General features: G+C 35.1%; 1 protein-coding gene across 3 annotated transcripts in view; it reads right to left on the bottom strand.

Moving 5' to 3' along the window:
• Positions 1–20,271, bottom strand: part of LOC145663924 (uncharacterized) — a 75,950-nt gene that overhangs the window by 51,176 nt on the left and 4,503 nt on the right. For all 3 annotated transcript variants that reach the window (XM_081730122.1, XM_081730123.1, XM_081730124.1), the window contains exons 2-5: positions 8,900–9,007; positions 6,841–6,906; positions 2,379–2,472; positions 1,715–1,883 (exon numbers count right to left, since the gene is read on the bottom strand). In XM_081730122.1, the coding sequence (XP_081586248.1) occupies positions 1,715–1,883; positions 2,379–2,472; positions 6,841–6,906; positions 8,900–9,007 (437 nt within the window). The remainder of the gene's footprint in view (positions 1–1,714; positions 1,884–2,378; positions 2,473–6,840; positions 6,907–8,899; positions 9,008–20,271) is intronic.

Below are 20,271 nucleotides of genomic sequence, written 5' to 3'. Positions count from 1 at the left end.
TTGTGCATTATAATAATTACAAATTTTGGGATACAACATACTGAACTTGATTAGTGAACATTATCTTTATTTGAAATTATGAACTCTAAATTATCATCAAACCAATATTGAAGTTAAATTTTAATTTCTTTCAGTTCAATTACACTACAGAGACAAAAGTATTTCTGTTTTATGTTTCTGTATGTGTATTTCTTAATCAATAAAACTGCAGATGTTTTCTTTCTCCACGTTCCAACCATCGCCTATCGGTTAAATCTACGTAGTTTGCACTTTCATCATACACGTCGAATTTCATCGAACTGGAAGCGAATAAACTGAGGGACGTCTGACAAAACCAACTGAATGAATTAGAAAAGGAGGAGTTGAACATTGATATTGGAACGACGAGGATGTAGTCGGGTGGAATCATAAATTTGAGTTTAGCAGTCCGAATCTTGCTCTAGCCTATAAAAAGCATGATCTATTCTTTACATTGCTATACATTTCACGAGAATGTTTCATCAGTTAGAGATGTATTCTTATCAAAGCTAAGTTTATAGTCGCTGAAATATCTGTATTCTCGTATTTACCGTGCGGGACGAAAGTTCACACCATTTCCATCACCTACCGATTTGAAGAAAGGAGACGCGCCAATGGAGGAACAACTATTCACCAAAGGAGTTATTGATGCAGGATCAACAGTAACAACAGGCAAGTGCAAGTAGATTTGACTTTTCCCGTACACCACTTTTCCCTTTTTTATCTTTCACTTCCTGTCAACATCACAATGTGCTTAAAATTTACATGTGTTCTATTTTATTTAGAAAGCAACCCAGGACCAATCCCACTGTCTTCTGCTCTACTAATTTTAGGTTTCAAAATAGTGGGATGACTTGTCAGTTCAGAAAACCCCAACGTTTAAAATTCTCTCTCATTTTCTAAGCTTCTGGAGCTGCACATGGCAGAGATTTGCTGGGATTATCCCTATCTGCTGCACATTATATCTGCTCCACCACATAAGTCTTCTAGTGAATTTATCCTATATTCAGCATCTCAGAATCTCATTGAAGAAAGGTTATATATTATTGCTACCACATGGTGTGTCAAGGGGTAATAGCTTTCTACAATATTCCGCAAACCCCACTGCTTGCTTATTTATGTAAACAAAATTTTCTGGACTATCTTTTCAGTCCTTTCTTAATTCACGGTTTTCCCGAAAGCGACTCAAGAAGTAATCCAGAGAAATGGCTTACATGAATAAGCATACTTTACGTCCAAATCCTTAAACCTTCAATACGTTGTAGGTTCGTACCCTCCCCGTGTAGACTTCTACGTACTTATGATGCGAAGATTCACATCCCCTTGATACACCAGCTAAACTTGGCGAAAACCCATAGAATTTAGCAACAAATGAAAATCACCTTGAAACTAACACAAACATAAAAGTTAACTAACCGAAGGTATGGAACATATTTAACATTTTTCACAACGAAAGCATTCTGTGAAAGAATTTTATATCTATAACACACACAGAGTGTTTTTACTAATAGTTGAAGTACTGCAATACATTGCTACTAACGTGCTATACCCTAGAATACGGATGGGATCTTCACAATTTACTTAAACATTCTGAAGAAAGGCATTCCAACGTAATGCAAGAAACATTAACAAGAAATTAAAGGGTAATATTATTACCACTACAGGAACACATTAGATAATTCTTTATTAAACTTACTGTATTTGCCTACTCCTTCTTCCTCGCCTGCCACCAACAACAGGGTTACTGAAATGCTCTGGATGAGTAAGAGGCAATTGGTCAAGAGTCTCGCTTTCTGCAAAGTGTCGGCCGCTCTTTAAACATAGCGCTGTTCTACGTAATGTTGTGATGTCACCATCGTCAAATACTGTAAATAACAACAATTACCATTTAATAATCCAAACACCACCTAAACAATCCACATCAAGTGATTAGAAAAATAAAATAAAATAAAATAAATAAATAAATAAATAAAAATTGTTGCTTGACCATTTTAAATTTTTTAATATACTCATATTCATTGGCACCACAAAACTTTTTTTTTAAAGTTAATATTATGAGTAGTGGCCATTTTTGCTGAGCACCGCGTGTCAATTAGTGATTTGTAGCGTTAGCATAAACTTGTATATCATAGCACTGGATTATTTAAAAATATTGAAAACAACACCTTTCTTTTAGAACTTCCTTTTCTCTATTTTGTCTCTTGGCATGAAAAGCGTTCATTGAACCCTAAATAGGCGAAAATTACTCTCTAAATTTCGTATCGAAATTTTAAGAAATTACACCTTTTAAATATGAACTCTATAATGCTATACTATACAACATCAGCATTGTACTATTTCGAAATATACAAGTGACCTACCGACTGTGTATTGGCTGCAATCTTGTATTTTATTTATAACAGCTTCTATAAATTCCTTCTTTTCAGGGTGTCTTGCTTCAACTGTTTGTCCCACCTATATATTAAATAAATAAGTAAATTACTCAAATAGAAATAGGTAGAGAAACTTGAACACTGAAGTTCCGTATGATACCAACAAAATTAACACGTATGTTTTTAAGAAATTTTGACAACTACTCTTTCTAGCAAGTTATATTTACAAACTACAAAAATAAATCACACTTACGGTGATGTAGAGTGTTTTATTCTATTTGTACAAAAATCATAATTCTTTTAATAGAGGTCAGTTGATCTATTCCTTACGAATATGAAAAAAGATAAAGTCTCCTAAATCATTAATTAGATTTCGAAATCCGTCACAAGATTTTGAAACAAAGACAGTAATGAAATATTACTTTTGCGGACATACCAAGTTAGTAGTTTGCACTTTAAATACACGAAGAAATATAATAAAGAATCTGAAGAAATAAAATGTAATAAAAATACCTTGTCATGAGAGAAAGGCGCCATTAAACAAGGAAAATCTACATAGACAATACAATAACACACTGAAAAATTTTAATTATTATTTCACTTACTTTTAAATTCTGATTTCTGAAAATCCCTTACACATTCATGCTTTTGCCTCTTCCCTAGGGCCTTTTTCACGGATAAAAATAGTAGAAAAAAATTATAACTCAAAAGAATATAAAGGAACGCACTGAAGAAATACGTTATCAAGTGCTGTTGATTATACATAAAATGGTACACTGTCAACTGGCGGGCTCAAGTTGTGCGTTCTCACGTTCAGGCAGGAAAGGTTGCCAATGTTTTTATGATAATGTTTTTTGTCATTGAGTCAATACTAAATCTATTTCTTAATTACTATCACCCATTCTTTGCATAGCCAACCCTTATTTATCTGTGTTATGATTCCAATTTTCTTTTTCTTTCTTTTTTTTTTTTAAAAAAAATAATACACGGAAAATTAGAAGTCTTTGGACACCTTTAATTTGAAATCGGAGAGAAAAATGTTAAATCTGTTCATGAGAGATGGTGGCAAAATGAAGTCACGCAACTTACAGGGTACATGGCGACAATGGCCGCAGTTCTGATTGCAAGTTTGAAATTTCAAAGGAGCAGGGAGCATAATAAGCAACATCAGCATGGGCTCAGGAGTCAAAGGGTGTAATTGTTTCTTCAATATTTTGTATGGTTTGCACGTTATGAACACTGAAAGTTTAGAAAGTCTCACTGTTACTGGCAGAATCTCTTATTGTTGCAGATGATCTTCAAGCATCCCAAATACAGTACTCATCGTCTTTCACTGGAAATATTACCACCCAGCCCTCAACTGTCCGAATATTGTGTATCTATCGCTGGCATCATGTCTCTGATCGATGGGTAAACTATTTATGTTAAAAGGGAGAGCTCAATTTGCATAACTGTCGTACTGGTATAACTGTAAATTGAACTGGGTTGATTCGAATAAGACCATAGTCTTACAAAGATAGTGGCGTGGTGTGCTATGGCATATGGGACACCTACATCATTGGTCCATTTCTCATCGACACCACCTTAATGGTGCAATAGTACCTCCTAACGCTGCTACAGAAGGAAGGTATTTCCATCTCTTCTGAATTTAGACGGCAATTTTTCTTCTTTTTTTCCAACTCGATAGGATCTCTCCCTACTATGGTGCTGCGATGTGTTAATAGCTCGATGCACAACTTCTAGGAAAATATACTGATCGCAGTTACCATCTGAAGCAGATGGTGTATGCTGAGAAATACCGTGAAATAAGGAACCTACAGGAATACATTCAGCACGCGGGTGACCACGTTTCACCGGAAGTTCTGTGTATGCAGTCGAAGCGGATATGGCTATTACAGTTCTGAATTAGACGGGATAGCCACCACATTAAACATGGGTTGTAATGTGCCAATGGAAGATAATTTTCAAACTTTCAATGTTCACAACATGAAAACAATGCACGAAAGAGACAATTACATTTTTGGATTCTTGAGCTCACACCGGTGTTACCTCATGTGTGAAAGCCCCCATCCTCGTTTGAAATTTCGAATTTGCATTCAAGATTGTGGCTACGGTCACCATGTACACTATAAGTTGCAGCACTCAACGGATTTCACATTTTTCTCCCAGGGTACGAAATAAATGAAATTAACTTTTTTTTTAATTTAGCGTTCCACAATTATGCCTTTTAGGATAAAGAAGACGGATGATTAATAAAAGTGAATGATTGTGAAATTAAATTTTTGCTTTCTTTTCTGTGCCCGGGACCAAGGGCAATAAAGGCATACGGTGCTAGCCATTAGACCAGTAGGGATAGCTAGATTTCAAAACAGAAAGGCGTACAAAATTTTTAAATCGCCCTGTATACAAATATTCAAAAGCAAGTCTTTCTATTGTATTTCTGGCTCCAAATAACATTCTTGAGCCTTATTATGTTGGGTTTCTTTTAAATGCTTCTTCTTCTTTTTTTAATTTAACATTCCACGTTTATGCAACAAGCCTAAGGGAGAGGTGACGATGAGATGGATTATAACAGTGGAATGGAGAAAGTGGAAACGGAAGAACCCCCTTGAAGAAAAGAAAGAAAGAAAGAAGAAGAAAAAAAAAGCAAGCCGTGTTTGTTTACCTCAAAGCCCGCTTGGCGAGAGCCAAGATGAAACCAGGAATCCCATGCTACCAATGAGTTAAATGTTTCGAAAAACCTGAAACTAAGTATTCTCTTTTAGCATCTCTGACCCATGTATCTTGTGGTTCTCCACTGCTTTTTCCCGTTAAGTCCAATCCTTTATATTGCCTTGGTGTCTCTATTCCCTTTACTAATTTTATCTTCCGTAAGCAAAGCTCCAAAAGAGAACCGAAAGTTTGAAAGTGAAAGGAACTATCAGGAATCAGAACTTGAAGTGAGCAAAATAATAAACATACGGTTTCTTAAAGCGCGCTATGAGCCTCTATCAAAATTATTTGTACAACGTATTAAAATTCCTTATTTCGACTGTTAATTATCAACCCTGCTACCCTCGATATAAGGACTGAAACAATTTAAAGAGAAAAAATGTGCGATTGGTTTACGTATCTGACTCGATCTCCAGCTCAATCGCTCATCTTCAATATTCGTTTCTTTGTACTTATACCTACAGACGATTTAAAATAAATAATATCGGTTGACTTCACAACGTAAATAGTGTTTTTTTTTTTTTTTTTTTTTTTTTCGCTAGTCAAAAGGCAAATCAGATTAACTGAGAAACAGGATTTTGAGGTAAGTTTGTGTGATGATTATCTTTATATACACCAAATCATCACGCTTCTTAAAATTTCATTCTAATTGTTATTTGCATATATTTAAACAAATATTTTATATGATGACAACTTAATTAAAAGTTAAAAGATAGTCTGTAAACTAGTGAAGTTCATAGAAACTGTAAACTAGTACTGATACTACTTGTAAAAGAAAAGTTACAAAAAATACAATCAATCAATCAACCGAATACATAAATAATAAATCACCTATCACTTCTACTAGGGGTGATCAGAACGTAAGGTTACAAAGCCTGCACTGGAATGTGTAGATATTATTTCATATAACCAATACATCCACTAGATAGTACATACATTAAGTTATTTTTCGATATAATGTCCATATCGGTTGAGGCACCTGTCGCATTGTGGGATGAGTTTGAAGATTTCCTCATGGTAAAAATCCTGTCATTGCGTGCTCAGCCACGTTTTCACGAAGTGTTTTCCCTCCTTCGTCTGAAGCGAAGTGACGGTCTCCTGGGTACCATTAGATGCCGTAACGTGATCCTCCTGTTGTCCTGAATAAGCCCCTCCACGTGACCTATGTTCAAATCTGTTCATCTCATGCTGGGCTGGTCACTGTGCTCCTCACCCATGGCGTTTTCTCTACTAGCCACATACTTTCGACACCATTCTGCAACATGATGAAGACATTACAAACTCTCTACCAGATACATTACATTAAATCTCTCCCAGCTGCCGGTGAATTTCAGCCGCGGTTATGTTTCGCCCACAGAAATCGAGTAACTGAGCGGACTTCATCGCGAGACTACTTTTCCAACCGAGTCGCCATTTGTGTTTACCTACAACTAGCACCGTATGTGGCGGGTGACAAACTCTGCACAGTGCCAACTCCAAGTACTAAAATAACCGCACACGCTTTATTCCTCTATAACAGACGAAACTCCAGAAATATCCGTCTTGTAACCTTAGTCTTTGATCCTCCCTCGTAATAGCATGAAATCGAAACAAGTGCAAAGCAAAGGAAAACCAAACTATTATTTAACCAACGTAACTAATTAGAAACTACAATAAAAGTGTTTTATTGAAATAAGTTTATTAACATATACCCTACAACTTAAAAGAAACGACACTGCAATTGATTTTTGATACATACCCTCAAATTTCCACGGATTAAATCATCTGTCACAATACTGCTTCCAAGTCCAAGTTTGAAGGTCACCTGCAAAAATAGGGATGATTGTATACTACTGCATCAGTGATCACTTTTCAATATTGTGTAAAAAAAGCACCGATAAATACTGAAAAAAAATCTCTCTCTCTCTCACACACACACACAATGTATTACGAGTACTTTTCTGAACGCTTCATGAGATAGAAAGGGTAAGAAGTAGGAAGCGAAGACAAATTAAAGGAAGTTCTATTACATCTTGCGGCAACTGTATGAACGACATTCACACACACGCACACGCACACACACACACACACACACACACACACAACAACAACAACAAAAAGGTCAACTATTGTATCCTTGTCATCATGAATTTTGGAAAGTAAATTTTATGGCGTAACTGTCACACATTGAAACAAGTTGTGGACGACTGTTCATTTCGGGTCATACAATACAAGGTTTGACTAGGCCTTAAGATTATTTATTTAATACTTTAATTCTGATATTTGGATCTATTATGAACTGTATACTTTAGTTTTATTTATTTACTCATAGATATGCCAGGGCATCTATAGTCTTGAGCCCGCCACCTATGAGCGATGACGTCTATTGTTGAGCACATTATTGGGGAAGGGAAAAGGAAGGAAGGAAGCGGCCTGGGGCCTGTATGTTACGTACTATTCCAGCACTTGCCTGGTGTGAATGAGGAAAACCCACGAAAAACTCACTCAGGATGGCTGACCTGAAAAAACTGTTACACTTTTTCGATCGAGTGTCCCCACCGGGAATCGAACTCGGGACTGCAAGCCACAGTAGAAAAAATCATGATTTTTTTTTTAAAAAAAAAAATCATTTTTGTTGATTTTAAAAATTTAAATCACATCTTACTCCTCATATAATACAGATCGAGAACTGAAGAAAAAAACATTAAGAATTAGTATTAAAGTTAATTATGCCATTCAAGTGAAAGTGTTGGAGTTGAATTTTGAATTAATCTCCAATTATTAACCTATGCCAATCTCAAACAATATTTCTTCAGCATTAAGAAAAAAGTACAGCAATGTTTATCAACATGGCATTTTCCCCCCCACAAAAGTTATTGATATGTGGCAGGAACATATTTAAAGAAAAAGTTGGGCGGTCTAGAACTAGCTTGCGGCACGAAATACATGTAAAATATGTAAAATTTCGCCTAAAGTTATAAAAATGTACAAATTTTTTATGTTTCGGAGAGGAGATCGGATCCCCTTAAATAAGCCCCTATTATCTGGGAACAAACAAAAAGACGCGCGCACACATCCATGTTGATTTCCCCGGTGGAATAGTTAACGATTTACAAACTCTATGTTATGAAAAGAAAAAAGTACGATTACCACGTTACCCGTTCAAAACGGGATTTTCCCTAATCATTCTCATCATCAAACACTCGCTTTGATACTATGCTGTACATACATTTGTGTCTCATTGTATTATGATTATTATCTTCCATAATCGAAATAACAGAACAGAAACGGGATTTCACTTATTTTCACTTCAAATTAATTTATTTCGGAATTTGATTTAAATCAGACTGATTTAAATCAATCTACCCTGACCGCTCGTAACAAAGGCGAGAACGTTAGCGAATATGCCAAGTGGGACCACTGTATAGCTTATTGTATGAAATATGAACAAATAGTTTATTTATCTCTCTTTTACTTACCTCTTCCTGTGTTTCTGATTTTATAGTAAGTTTACTTATTTTCAATAAATTTGATTTTCTGAAATGAACGAACTGTTCATAAGTTGTCAACTGACCTGTCTCTTTCTTTTTTTTTTTTCTTTTTTAAATAAAACACAAACTTGAATAAGAACTCTAACTTCAAGATTCACAAAAAGATATTTTCACCTAATGGCCTTCCCAATTTACACGAAAGAAAATTAAAACTCTAACATAAATAAATAAATAAATTAATAAATAAAACAAAAACTGCAGATTGTCACAGTTATAACAAGTATTTAATAACTACTTTCAAGAATGATTTGAGCCGACAACACTTACCTTACACTTGACAGTTCTCACAACCTTTCTTACTTTCGCTTCGCAGAAAGCACCTTTATATTTAGCACTAACTTCAGTGCCGACGGAAAGGAACGGTGGATCGTCTCCCTACAAAAACGATAAATAAAGCAATACTGTATATTTAGATATATATGGCATAAACAATAAAAGTAAGGCTTATTCGTTCTTAGCATAAAGGGACACAATAATTAAAACGAATATATTTCTGAATTTTTTTTAGATGTTTGAGATATATTAATGAAACACAAAGTTGTATTGTGTCAACATCAAAGTAAGTAGAGCACGTGGTTTTACTTGATGTCTTTAATGTTGTCACTTTGAACAATTACGTTTGTTAAAAGAATAAAGAAAGAAAGCTAGTGAAACATAGTCGCACTAAGAAGCAATGTTTGTTTAATTATTATTAGTCAGCTACATAGAATACCAGTTAGTGCTTATGAAGAGAAGTATATGTACAGTCAGAGACAAAAGTTCTTTCCGTCTGATAAAATTAGTTTCGTAAATCAGAATGAAAGGACAAATTGAGAACAGTTTTCAGTACATTAAAAATAGTCTAATTTTCTGTACGTTCCAGCCATACCACCGTACTTCCCAAAATAAATTTTACCAAACGGGAAGAACATTTGTTGCTGACTGTACAAGAGTAATCCTATGAAAATTAAGAAAAGCAATCGTATTCAGAAGATAATCAACGGAATGTAGTTACAAACATTAATTTCCTGGAAGAATTTGTGTTGAGCAAGGCAATAAATTCTTTAGCAAAACGTACACATTGGATATTTCTAATCATTGAGCTAATTATATATATATATATATATATATATATATATATATATATATATATATATATATATATATATATATATATATATATATATATTTCTGTTGAAGAAACAGAATTATTACATTCTTTCGATCAGCTAGGAACTGAGCAGTTTTGTGTTTGTTTCTAGTCTCTCGAACTACATGTAACCACACAGAAACTGGTAATTACATTGCAGAAGCAATCCACTATTGTATGGATATCGAGTGACTATTCCTCGATTGTAAACGCCCAATTTTAGAACCGTACGTATCATTTTCTATCTAAAATTTATTTTCATTTATTTATTCATTTTTTTAACATTAGTTATATGCATTAACAAATGATCCCATGATGTTAATTTACTCCTAGAATTTAATTATTACTCTCCATGGATTGTACTCTATTATATTACACCAATACCTACAGATTTCAACAGGGCATAGAGCAACGTAATTTAAGAGATTCTTAAATATGAGCCTTTCGCGTACTATTTTTAAAGAATTACGATTAGCTTATGATTTCAACTACATGAATTTTTAATCAATACGAAGATAAAATTCTTTATTGTAATACATACACACACAAAAAGTCATAAAACTTAGTAGATATCAAACGGGACTATAAATTTTGATTATACTGTCTTGGTGGTATGCTCGCAGCACAAATCACCGAACAACAGTCTATCTGCTATGAAACAGAGATAGTGTCAATGCATTTAAATTGGAAACAAAGAAATTATACAATACATTATGAAGTTATGTCTGATTCAAGTTGTCCATTTTCAGCACTAGACTTAAAATTTGACATGAGATGCGTCCTCTCCGCTAATCTAGCGGCTAGCGCGTGTGCCTTTTAGTTTCCGGTGGAGAAGCACAAAAAATTAATTTCATTAATTATCCGTCTCCATTAGCTAAAGGCTTAAAATTAGACATTACAAACAAACATGGGATGCAAATATGACTTTATCAGGTATCGATCTCGAGTCTTCCACGACAACGACAGGAACGCTAATTGATTGACTCAAGAAAAGAGATTGTTGTGGCCTATGGCAACAAGGTACAGTAACAATTAAATACACAAAGTGAAAAATGCATGACGGAACCGAGATTCGAACCCGAGTCTTTGACTTACTGTGTCGAAGTGTTAATCATTACGTTATGCAATCCGCCCTCTAAACCAGCGTTTCCCAACCTTTTTCAACTTGCGGCACACTACGGGATAGCTTGAATTTTCGCGACACACTCATAGATATTATTATTTGTAAATATGAAATACCGTGGTATTTTTTCTGTGATTACTCTCAGAGAAGAAAGCTCGATCACTGCTTTTTCCTCGTGGAAGTCATTATACTTATTTTTCATTCCAATTTAAAGCTTCAAAACAATTGCAATTATTTAAAACTTCAAAACAATTGCAATTAAATATTGGATTCAGATTTTTAAAAACACACTTTCTGTTTCGAAAGCTGTATCCGATTTTTTACTAAGAAGGAAGATCACTCAAGAACGAACGAACAAACAAATCTCTTGTACTTTTAAAACACAGTAGGTAATTTGTATGCACGTTTGCTTTGCCGAAAGGATTGAATGATATTTTAAAATTTCAAGTTACGAAATAATCTGCAACAATAAAGAAACAATAATTGTCATAACAATGATAACAAATACATTTGTCCACATTAAAAATGTAGAGAAAAGTAATACAGTATGAAACTTAAAATTATAGATTCATAGTAGAGGTTCATAGTAATGTAAATACAAATATGCAATTTTTCCCTATGTCTTGCAATTTGATTGCTATAGAATTAATAATTTTCTTTCGATTTCCTCGCGGCACACTAGTGTGCCGTTGGGAAACGCTGCTCTAAACGGTCACACACATTTCAAGCTCAAGTGTGACTACTCACGGAAAGAGTGGGATGGATCGGTTTGGTAAGGCGGAGACCCGGGTACGATTCTCGGTTGTCATGTTCTTGGTATACTATAAAACTGATAAGCAGTTTGTTTATCTACTATACAAATATTACAAATTAACATTTAAAAATCCGGTTGCCCGGTAAACATTTAAAAAGACTTAAGAAGTGCAGAATTTTGAAAATACTTGATTTTATGCTATATACAGCGTATATATTTAACAGAAAATGATTACCTGTGCAATCCTTTAAAAGAAGAAAATTGAACATTGAATGAAAATCAAACTAAATTTATTTTAATGTTGATCAACTAAATAAAATAGTATTACAGAATTTTAATATAACTAAATAAAATAATTCCTCAGAATTGAAGTCTTTGCCAGAAAATTGAAGGAACTAGATTATCGGTGGCCGATGTTCTGAGTGTCAACTGTACTATATTTTGATGATAAAAACATCTCTTCGACAGAGTGTCTAATGGAGTTGACCTAGATGTTTCCAGTGTCCTGTTGGAAAAATGTCCACTATACTATGGTGAACTGAAAAAGTAAATGTTACATACGACAGTAAACTGTGATATTTTACAGTATGTCGAAAAAGGAACGTCTTCTTCGATATTCTAATAGAAAGAATGCACAAAAACTAGTGGGTTAAAATTTTAAAAAAGAAGAAGAAGAAGAAATAAGAGTTTTCGAGACGTTATATCACCCAGAACGCCAGTCGTAATTCACATTTACCTTTTATTTTGTTTTATTTTATTTGTTTATTTGTAATTACAAATATCAAAGAATAACATGTTTACCTATTTACATGTGTTACTGTCTTGATGGGTTGTTGGTATTTTCCCCAGCCCAAAAATATCCAGTAGATTTTTTGGGTAAAATACACATATTAAAAAAAATCTCCAAAAAATAAAATTCAACACTTGGATTGAAATAATAACCTTCATATAATTATAATTACTTTCTTCAATCGCGTTTCTTTGTACACGACTAGATTTAAAATTGGCTTAAAATACGTATTTCTCAAGTTATCATCACCGGAACAGAGTACTAATGTACTGTAATACTTTGTTAGTTATTTCCCCACTGAAAGTTAAAACGTGTACATCCACACACTTTCGTCAATACCACACATTAGACGTACTGAAATTTTCAATTTAACAGTCCAACGATTACGGGCACTAGTGTTTAATTTAATAATATAAGAGAATGATGCTTGGAAAACAATGAAATTAGTGTGAGGCAATGGAAGAACCGTGAGAAAATCTATAGATATGATGATGTCAATTATGAGCTCACATACCTTGGGATAAGACTGAATCTTTTGTTCTAGTGGTTCGCGTTGTGTCTTGAGTCACCTTGCAACTCAACAGCACATTGAAAATATATACAAGGTGTTTAAAAACAACACCGACAACGTTTGGGAGGTGATTCCTGATATTAACATTAGACAAAAAGTATAGACCAACCCAGGAGCACAAATGCTTCCTTTCGGAGTTATAGGCTGCCGAAAACATGAAAAAAGAATTTTGAAGGTCCACTGCTCCAAAACTATCGAACTTACCGTAGTCCGATCAATACTTCACTTAGGAGCTAGTATGTGCCCTATCCAAATATCCAAGTTTCAGAATCCTGCGGTACTTCAGCAACAATTTTTATAAAGGTAGTTGTTAAGTACTTCAAATTATATGCCCGTAGCCAAACTCCCTCTAACTACAACTCTATACTGAGCAGGTGACTTATAATTCTGGTTGGATTTGTTTGGCACAAGAAGACTTACTGAAACCTTTTTCTTCTACAGCATAGGGCTGGTCAGTTCTCGTAGCTTTCAGAGGACTTTTAATCTCATCACTTCTTATACCATCTGTGATTTAATGACTATCATGAACAATTACGAAGGGCGTTCGATATTGATTTTTTGCTTGGCTAAAAAGTGACTGTAAGTGACTACAAGGTCTGTTGTTAAATGCTAGTGTGATTGAAAAGTGTAATATCTGCGAACTACTGCGTATTTCTCAAGGATATAATAACTGCTGATATTTACAGGTGACAGTGTGTGGAAAATATGTACTATCATGAAACCCATTTATAACTAAGTGGATGGCAGAAACAAGGCTGAACATGAACGTAAACGAAGAAGGAAACAACTTCCGAAGGAAAAGCGGCAGTAAACAGTATCAAAACTTCGTGAGTGGAGAAGGTTTATTCAAGAAAGTAGCTGCATTATGTTCTCGGAAATGGATAAGGTGTCTGACGATGTCTCTTCTGATCCTCTTCCGTGCTATTCATTCACTTACTAGCAGCCGTGGTAGAAATGCACAATAGTTCATAGGTTCCTCCCTCCTCTACCCACACCTATGAACTACTGTACTACCTTTCAGCGACTGTTATGCCAATCCAACTGGTTGACCGTGGATTTCTGGAGTTGAAAAAATGTAATTCAATACAGAATACTCCTCGTGTTGGCGGTGGACGTAGGTAAAAGGCATGAAAAGTTAAAGATTAACAACGTACAGTATATGTTTAGTGTCGAATCTAGAACCGTTTCAAGCAAGTATTCGTATATAGAAGGTACTACAGAATGAATCAAATTGGGTTATTTTGCTGAGTGGAATATCGCTAGGATTATGGGGATATGTTCAAACTGTGTCCGCTAAGTCATGCAGCAATACAACAATATAGTTAAGATATCCATAAAACATTATTTTTTTTTTCTTTCTTGGCACGGCTACGATACTAAAAATTTCACAGAACTTTATATACGGGATGATATTTTTATCCGAGTTATTAATCATATGAAACATATTTTTTAAATACGTATATATATATATATATATATATATATATATATATATATGGCATTTCAAAACAACACTGACGTTTGGGAGGTGATTTCTGACACCAAGACAAGGCAAAAAAAAAAATAGACCATCCTGGGTGCACAAATACTTGCTTTCGGAGTTACAGGCTGCCAAATACATGACGAAATGAAATTTGAAGGTCTGTAACTCCAAAACTATGAAACCTACCGCAGTCGGGTTAAGACTTCATTTAGGAACTGGTATGTGCCCTATCCAAATATTCAAGTTTCTGAATTCTGCGGTACTTCCGCAACAATTTTTAAAGAGGCAATTGTTGCGTGAGAACACTAGCATTCTGAAACACGTATTTTTGGATAATTCCTCAGTGAAGTCTTGACCCGACTATGGTAGGTCACATAGTTCTGGAGCTATGAATCTTTAAAGTTCATTTTTTCATGTTTTCGGCACCCTATAACTCAGAAAGAAATAATTTATGCACCTAGGTTGGCCTATACTTTTTGTCTTATCTTGGTGTCAGGAATCACTTCCCAAACGTTGTCGGTTTTAGAATATTCCTCTTCTAACAGGGGGAAGGGGAGGGGTGGAAGATGAAAGTGAGAAAGAATGTCAATTTTTATATTTTTTTTCTTCTTCATATTCACATTGATGTTCTTTATCTCATAATAGAAAGAAAACGGCTGAACAGTTGAAACGAATTTTAAAACAGTTAGCATTTGGCTCGAGCCAAGTTTTGATCATATATTCATTCAAGTATGTATACTAAAGGACGGGAATGAGAAGGGGGTTCACTATTGATTAAAAAAAATTACGAGTATTTCAATATCTCCCGAAGTTAGGCAGATGAAACCTGGCATATAAATTTATTAAAAATAACTTAACAGACGTTCAAGCATTTCGAAAATTCCGCCCTTAATTTCCCGACAGAGATACTGAAATCGTCTGACCTGTTTCAAAGCAGTTTTTCCAAAAGAGCACTTGAGTAGAGCTGTTTTTTTTTTTTATCATCATACTATCATGTCTGGAAATTGTCTGCACGCGATCAACAACTATTAGCCTGATTGTGGACTACTGGGAATTAGCGAGACTGGCAGGCTGAGGAAGCGCCTTATGTCTATAATAAGGATTAAGAATTGCCTAAATATTTAGCAACCCGCAAGTCTTTAAATGTTTTGAGCATTGTATATTAGCGTAACTCACAGACTAATAGGTTTTACTTTATAATTAGGATCTATCTATTAAAATGCTACAGTACGAATTAAGAGCGACCGAGCTCTACCCTATAACCTCAGCTGTCAAACCTTTGATTTACGGTTATTTGTGATTTCACGTTTATAACAAAGACAAATATTTTTAAAAGAGTGTACTTTAAATAAATTACTTAAAGAAATATTTTTCACAAAGTTTATCCTTTTAAATTATTGTTCAAAGGCCTTTGCCTTTAATAAGCCTTCTCCGAAATAAATGCAAATGAATTGTGCTGTCATCTTTGGAGCTCTTTTAAACTACGTTTATATGTTTGTGGCCAATCTTTTCGACAATGAGATCTCGGAAACTACAGGCTCTAGAAAGATGACGTTTTCCCTGAACGATTGCAAATTTCATGTAGACTGTCCAGTTCTAATTGAATATTTGAAAAACATGGGCACTATTTCTTTATTACATTTTTACGGGTACATTGGAAGTGTTGAAATTAAAAAAAAAAAAAATCCTAAGCATTATACATTCCAACACCACACTGTTGTATATAGGGGTTGTATATGTCTCAGGCGTTTGTTTCATGGCCAAATAATAATGGAAAAGGAAGGATAACCATTTCTCCAGTCTAAGATGAACCTTTTTTTGGAGGGGAGTGTTCTGCCCAATGAACACCATATATAACTGACATTATAATTAATTGTGTATGTAATGTATTTGCTTATTACATACTGCATGCAAGAAGAAAGAAAACACCGGTCATACATGAATTAGAAATTCCAACCGGAAGCAGGCTCAAATCTTGCAAACGGTGCGAGATATTGAGAAAAAATAATCCAAAAAAGTCTCCCCTTTATGATACCCCTTGGCTTTTTTTTTTTTTTTTTAATCAATACGTCTTTCACTTGTGTCTGTAAAGGTACATGTACAGATGTTGTAAGGAAGAATGATAAGGAGATTTATGCTCATATGCGAATGATGCGCTGTGTAGAGAGCGCAGGTTCAGCCAGTATGTATTTTAAAAAGTATTGAGTCTTCGGCGCACGAGACGGCGTTTGAATCTCAAATCTCAGGGTATATGAGTCGCAGCGAGTCTGACCTTACCTCATTTGACAGCTGAAGCTACCAGATGTGCAACGAATCTTACGATTCTTATAATCAGACGTAAAATATTGTGGCTTACTTTACAATTTTATTTCGATAAAGGAGCAAATGCAGCACAACCCATAAATAAATTTGTGCTGTTATCAAAATCAACAGCCAAAAAGATGGTTCAGCCGCTTTCTTTCTAGAAATTTCGATGTAGAAGATGCTCTTCGCAGTGGGCGATCAATCACAGCAAAAGTAGGTGACACACTAAAAAAGTCCAGCAAAATCGGCAGAAGCAGCACATTGCAAATGACCTACACATTCATCACCAAATAGTATCAAATTTCAGGAGAAAGACGGATGCAAAAAGACGTTTGAAGTTTCGGTACATATGTTGTGGGGGAAAAAAATCTAATTTCCATCTGTGAATCTTACTGAAACGTGACGAATTCAAGTCATCTGAAGTGATTAATCACGACTGATAAAAAAAGAGTGAATAACCTGCGACAACAATGTGCAAAAAAAGATCGTGGTCGAAGGATGCATGAGCTTCACAGTTTGTGGCAAAGCCCACACTGACACACAGAAAGGTTATGCTATGCGTTTGGTGGGATTGGAAGGGCATCGTGAATCATGATATGCTGTTGACGGGCAGAACGATAGACCCGGACCTACATTGTTGACTACGCGAGAGCACCTAATTCGAAAGAAACGACCGTAACTGCTCAACAGAAAGAGTGTCGTAATATCAAGCTCACAACGCCAGACTATATACATCTTTAACGACCTATCAGAAATTGAGAGAACCTGGCCGGGAGGTTTTAATGCATCCACCGTTAAGCTTGGATTTGGCACCGATAGACTATCATTTATTTCGGTCTCTGGAGACCTTCCTGAATGGCGTTAAGTTTCAAAAGTAGCCTGTAAAAACCATGGGCTACAATTTCCTAGAAAACATAAGTTTTATAGCGACGAGTTTACGGTGTTATCGGAAAAATGACAGGTCATCGGACGAAACTGTGCATATGTGGTTTCATTATGTTAATTTTAAAATAACAATAAAGGAATTCTGAATTTTGATCTCCAAAGACTCGATACTTTTTAAACAACCTGATTTATATATATCTAACATGCTTAATCGTACTTCCATTTTCCGTTTAGCAACATTATCAAGTAATCAAGATGACGCTGCCTATCTGGGTGTTTGGTAGCTCCTTTCCCCCCTGCTTGTCACCTATAATATAGAAGCAAGGTTTGAAAAAACCCGGGCTTTTTTGTAAAAGCCCAACCCACCTGGGCCCATACGGGTTTTTTCAGGTATTTTCGGATTTAATTGCGTTTTTTCGAAATATTTCAACGTCTTTGGAGTAAAAGTGTTAAAATGTGATTTATATTTCGAGATTGCCATTGTCACAACTTGCAACAATTTTCTTTTTACTGCTGTTTTGGAAAAGTGGCCGCCATTTTGAAATTTTACATTGGATCGCCGCGAAAATCTATACAGCAAATTTAGCATATCTCGTGCTTCCAGCGTCAAAATTGCAACTTCAAAGGCTGAAAATTGAGCTTTGTAGCGTGGATACTTGCTATTTTGAAATTTTACGAGGGTATGCCGCCAAAATCTATACAGGAAATCAGAGTGTCTCGTGCTTGTACTCTGAAAATTTTAACTTAAAAGACCGATAGTTGCACCCTGTAATGTGTGTAGCAGAGGCAGACAAGCGAGTTGAGTTGATTTTGTGTTTAACGTCCCTTTCAGCAGCGAGGCTATATCAGATGGGACCTACTGAATAATGTATAATCCGAACCACATGAGCTCCCGCCGAGAATCAAACCTGGGTCTCCCACGCCGAAGACGCGTACGCTAACCGCTTAGCCATGAAGGAGCTTGGCAGACAAACGAACAAATGTAGATCAAGTCATCCAGAAGCCTGACTGACATTCCCCAAATATGAATACCAAAAGGGGTCTATTAATTTAAAACAAAGATACAATTCATGTTGTATAAAATAAATAAATATTTCAAAATGTCTTATATGAAATGAACACCCTTCAGCGTAAGATAAATGGCTTTACTGTTGAAGTTCACTTCCGATAATCTGTGCGTTCAATTACGGGAATTTGCCGAGCACTTGTTGCAAGACGGTTCTTTCCGGAAAATTAATTTAAAACAATTAACAAAGATATAATTCATATTTTATAATGTCTTAAATGAAATTAAATAACTTCCAGCGTAAAACAAATAGTTTTATTGTTGCAGTATTCATTTCCGATGCTTCTGCGTTCAATTGCGGGAATTTCCCGAGCGCTTCTTTCACCAGGCAGATTTTTTTTTTTTTTTTTTTTTCGAAAATAAATGTTTCTTTACTGAACATCGAAACTTCCACTAGTACGGAAATTTGAATTCAGCACTTGAAATAGTAAGCCTTACATAGTCTTCGGAGCTCCGAGCATTAAGCTTCTTAAATTTGAGAAGAAATTTCACGCTATTGCTTGTGTTGATTCTACAGAATGCTTATTTGGAGAGTAGCAACAAATGACTGAACTAAACTGTTGTTGGAAAACCAAATTTTACTGAAGAATACTTGTGTTTTACATAAAACGTAAGAAATAATACTACTAGTTTTACTAATATATTTATATATTTACTATTAGTACCGGCACCTATGGCCTTAAACCCGTCAAACGTATGAGTGATAACGTCCCTCGGTGTCGCCAAGACCACGAGAACACTATTTGCGGAAAGTATTTTCTAAAGTACAAAACTGCATATTTTACTTCGAATAGGCTATAAGCATAATCCATACATTTATTTGTTCTTTAACTATCTCAGGCTAAGCTTTTTTTTTCTTTTAATTCATTCAGTGCATTCAGAACTTTATAAAGCTCTCATGTTAAATGTTGTTGTATACCTTAACGTGAAAACACCTGATTCTCCCATTGAAGTCTAAAATCTGATAAAAATCACTTTTAATGTCATCACCTTAGTTGTACTAATAATACACTAACAAAAAACTCAAAACCCCAGGTGGGTTTTAAAAAGGGTTTTTCCAAGTGGGTCCAACCCGAAAAAAAAAAAAAAACGGTTTTTCTTCGGGCTGGGCCCACTTGAGCAAACCCTGTATAGAAGGGGCACTTTCGGTTTCGCTTCATCAGATAAAGAAGAAAAAGTAGGATGGAACAAAATGCAGAAAAGAAGGAATGAGGCGACTAGCAGGTCAACGCCATTTTGGGTTTCAATTTGACTTTTTAAATCTTACTTGCGTCGTTATGTGAAACCAAAGATATAAAGGACAGAGAATCTAATATTCACGTGGGCTCTGTACTACAATAGGAGTTTTGGAGGCATAATGAGTTAGTGGTGGAGAGCTCGGTTACTTGTTCTACCCCTGAACACTCGAGTTTCCAGTGGACAATAGAAGACGGATAATAAATAGAAGTAAATAATTTTAAAAATTGGTGGAATGAAAACATGGGAGGAAATAGGATAAAACTTAAAAAAAAAAAAAAAAAAAAAAAACCAACAT

Source organism: Thermobia domestica, chromosome 11 (genome assembly GCF_964235325.1).
Source record: "Thermobia domestica chromosome 11, izTheDome1.hap1.1, whole genome shotgun sequence".
Lineage (NCBI taxonomy): Eukaryota > Metazoa > Arthropoda > Insecta > Zygentoma > Lepismatidae > Thermobia > Thermobia domestica.
This window is presented reverse-complemented; position numbering and strand designations above follow the sequence as displayed.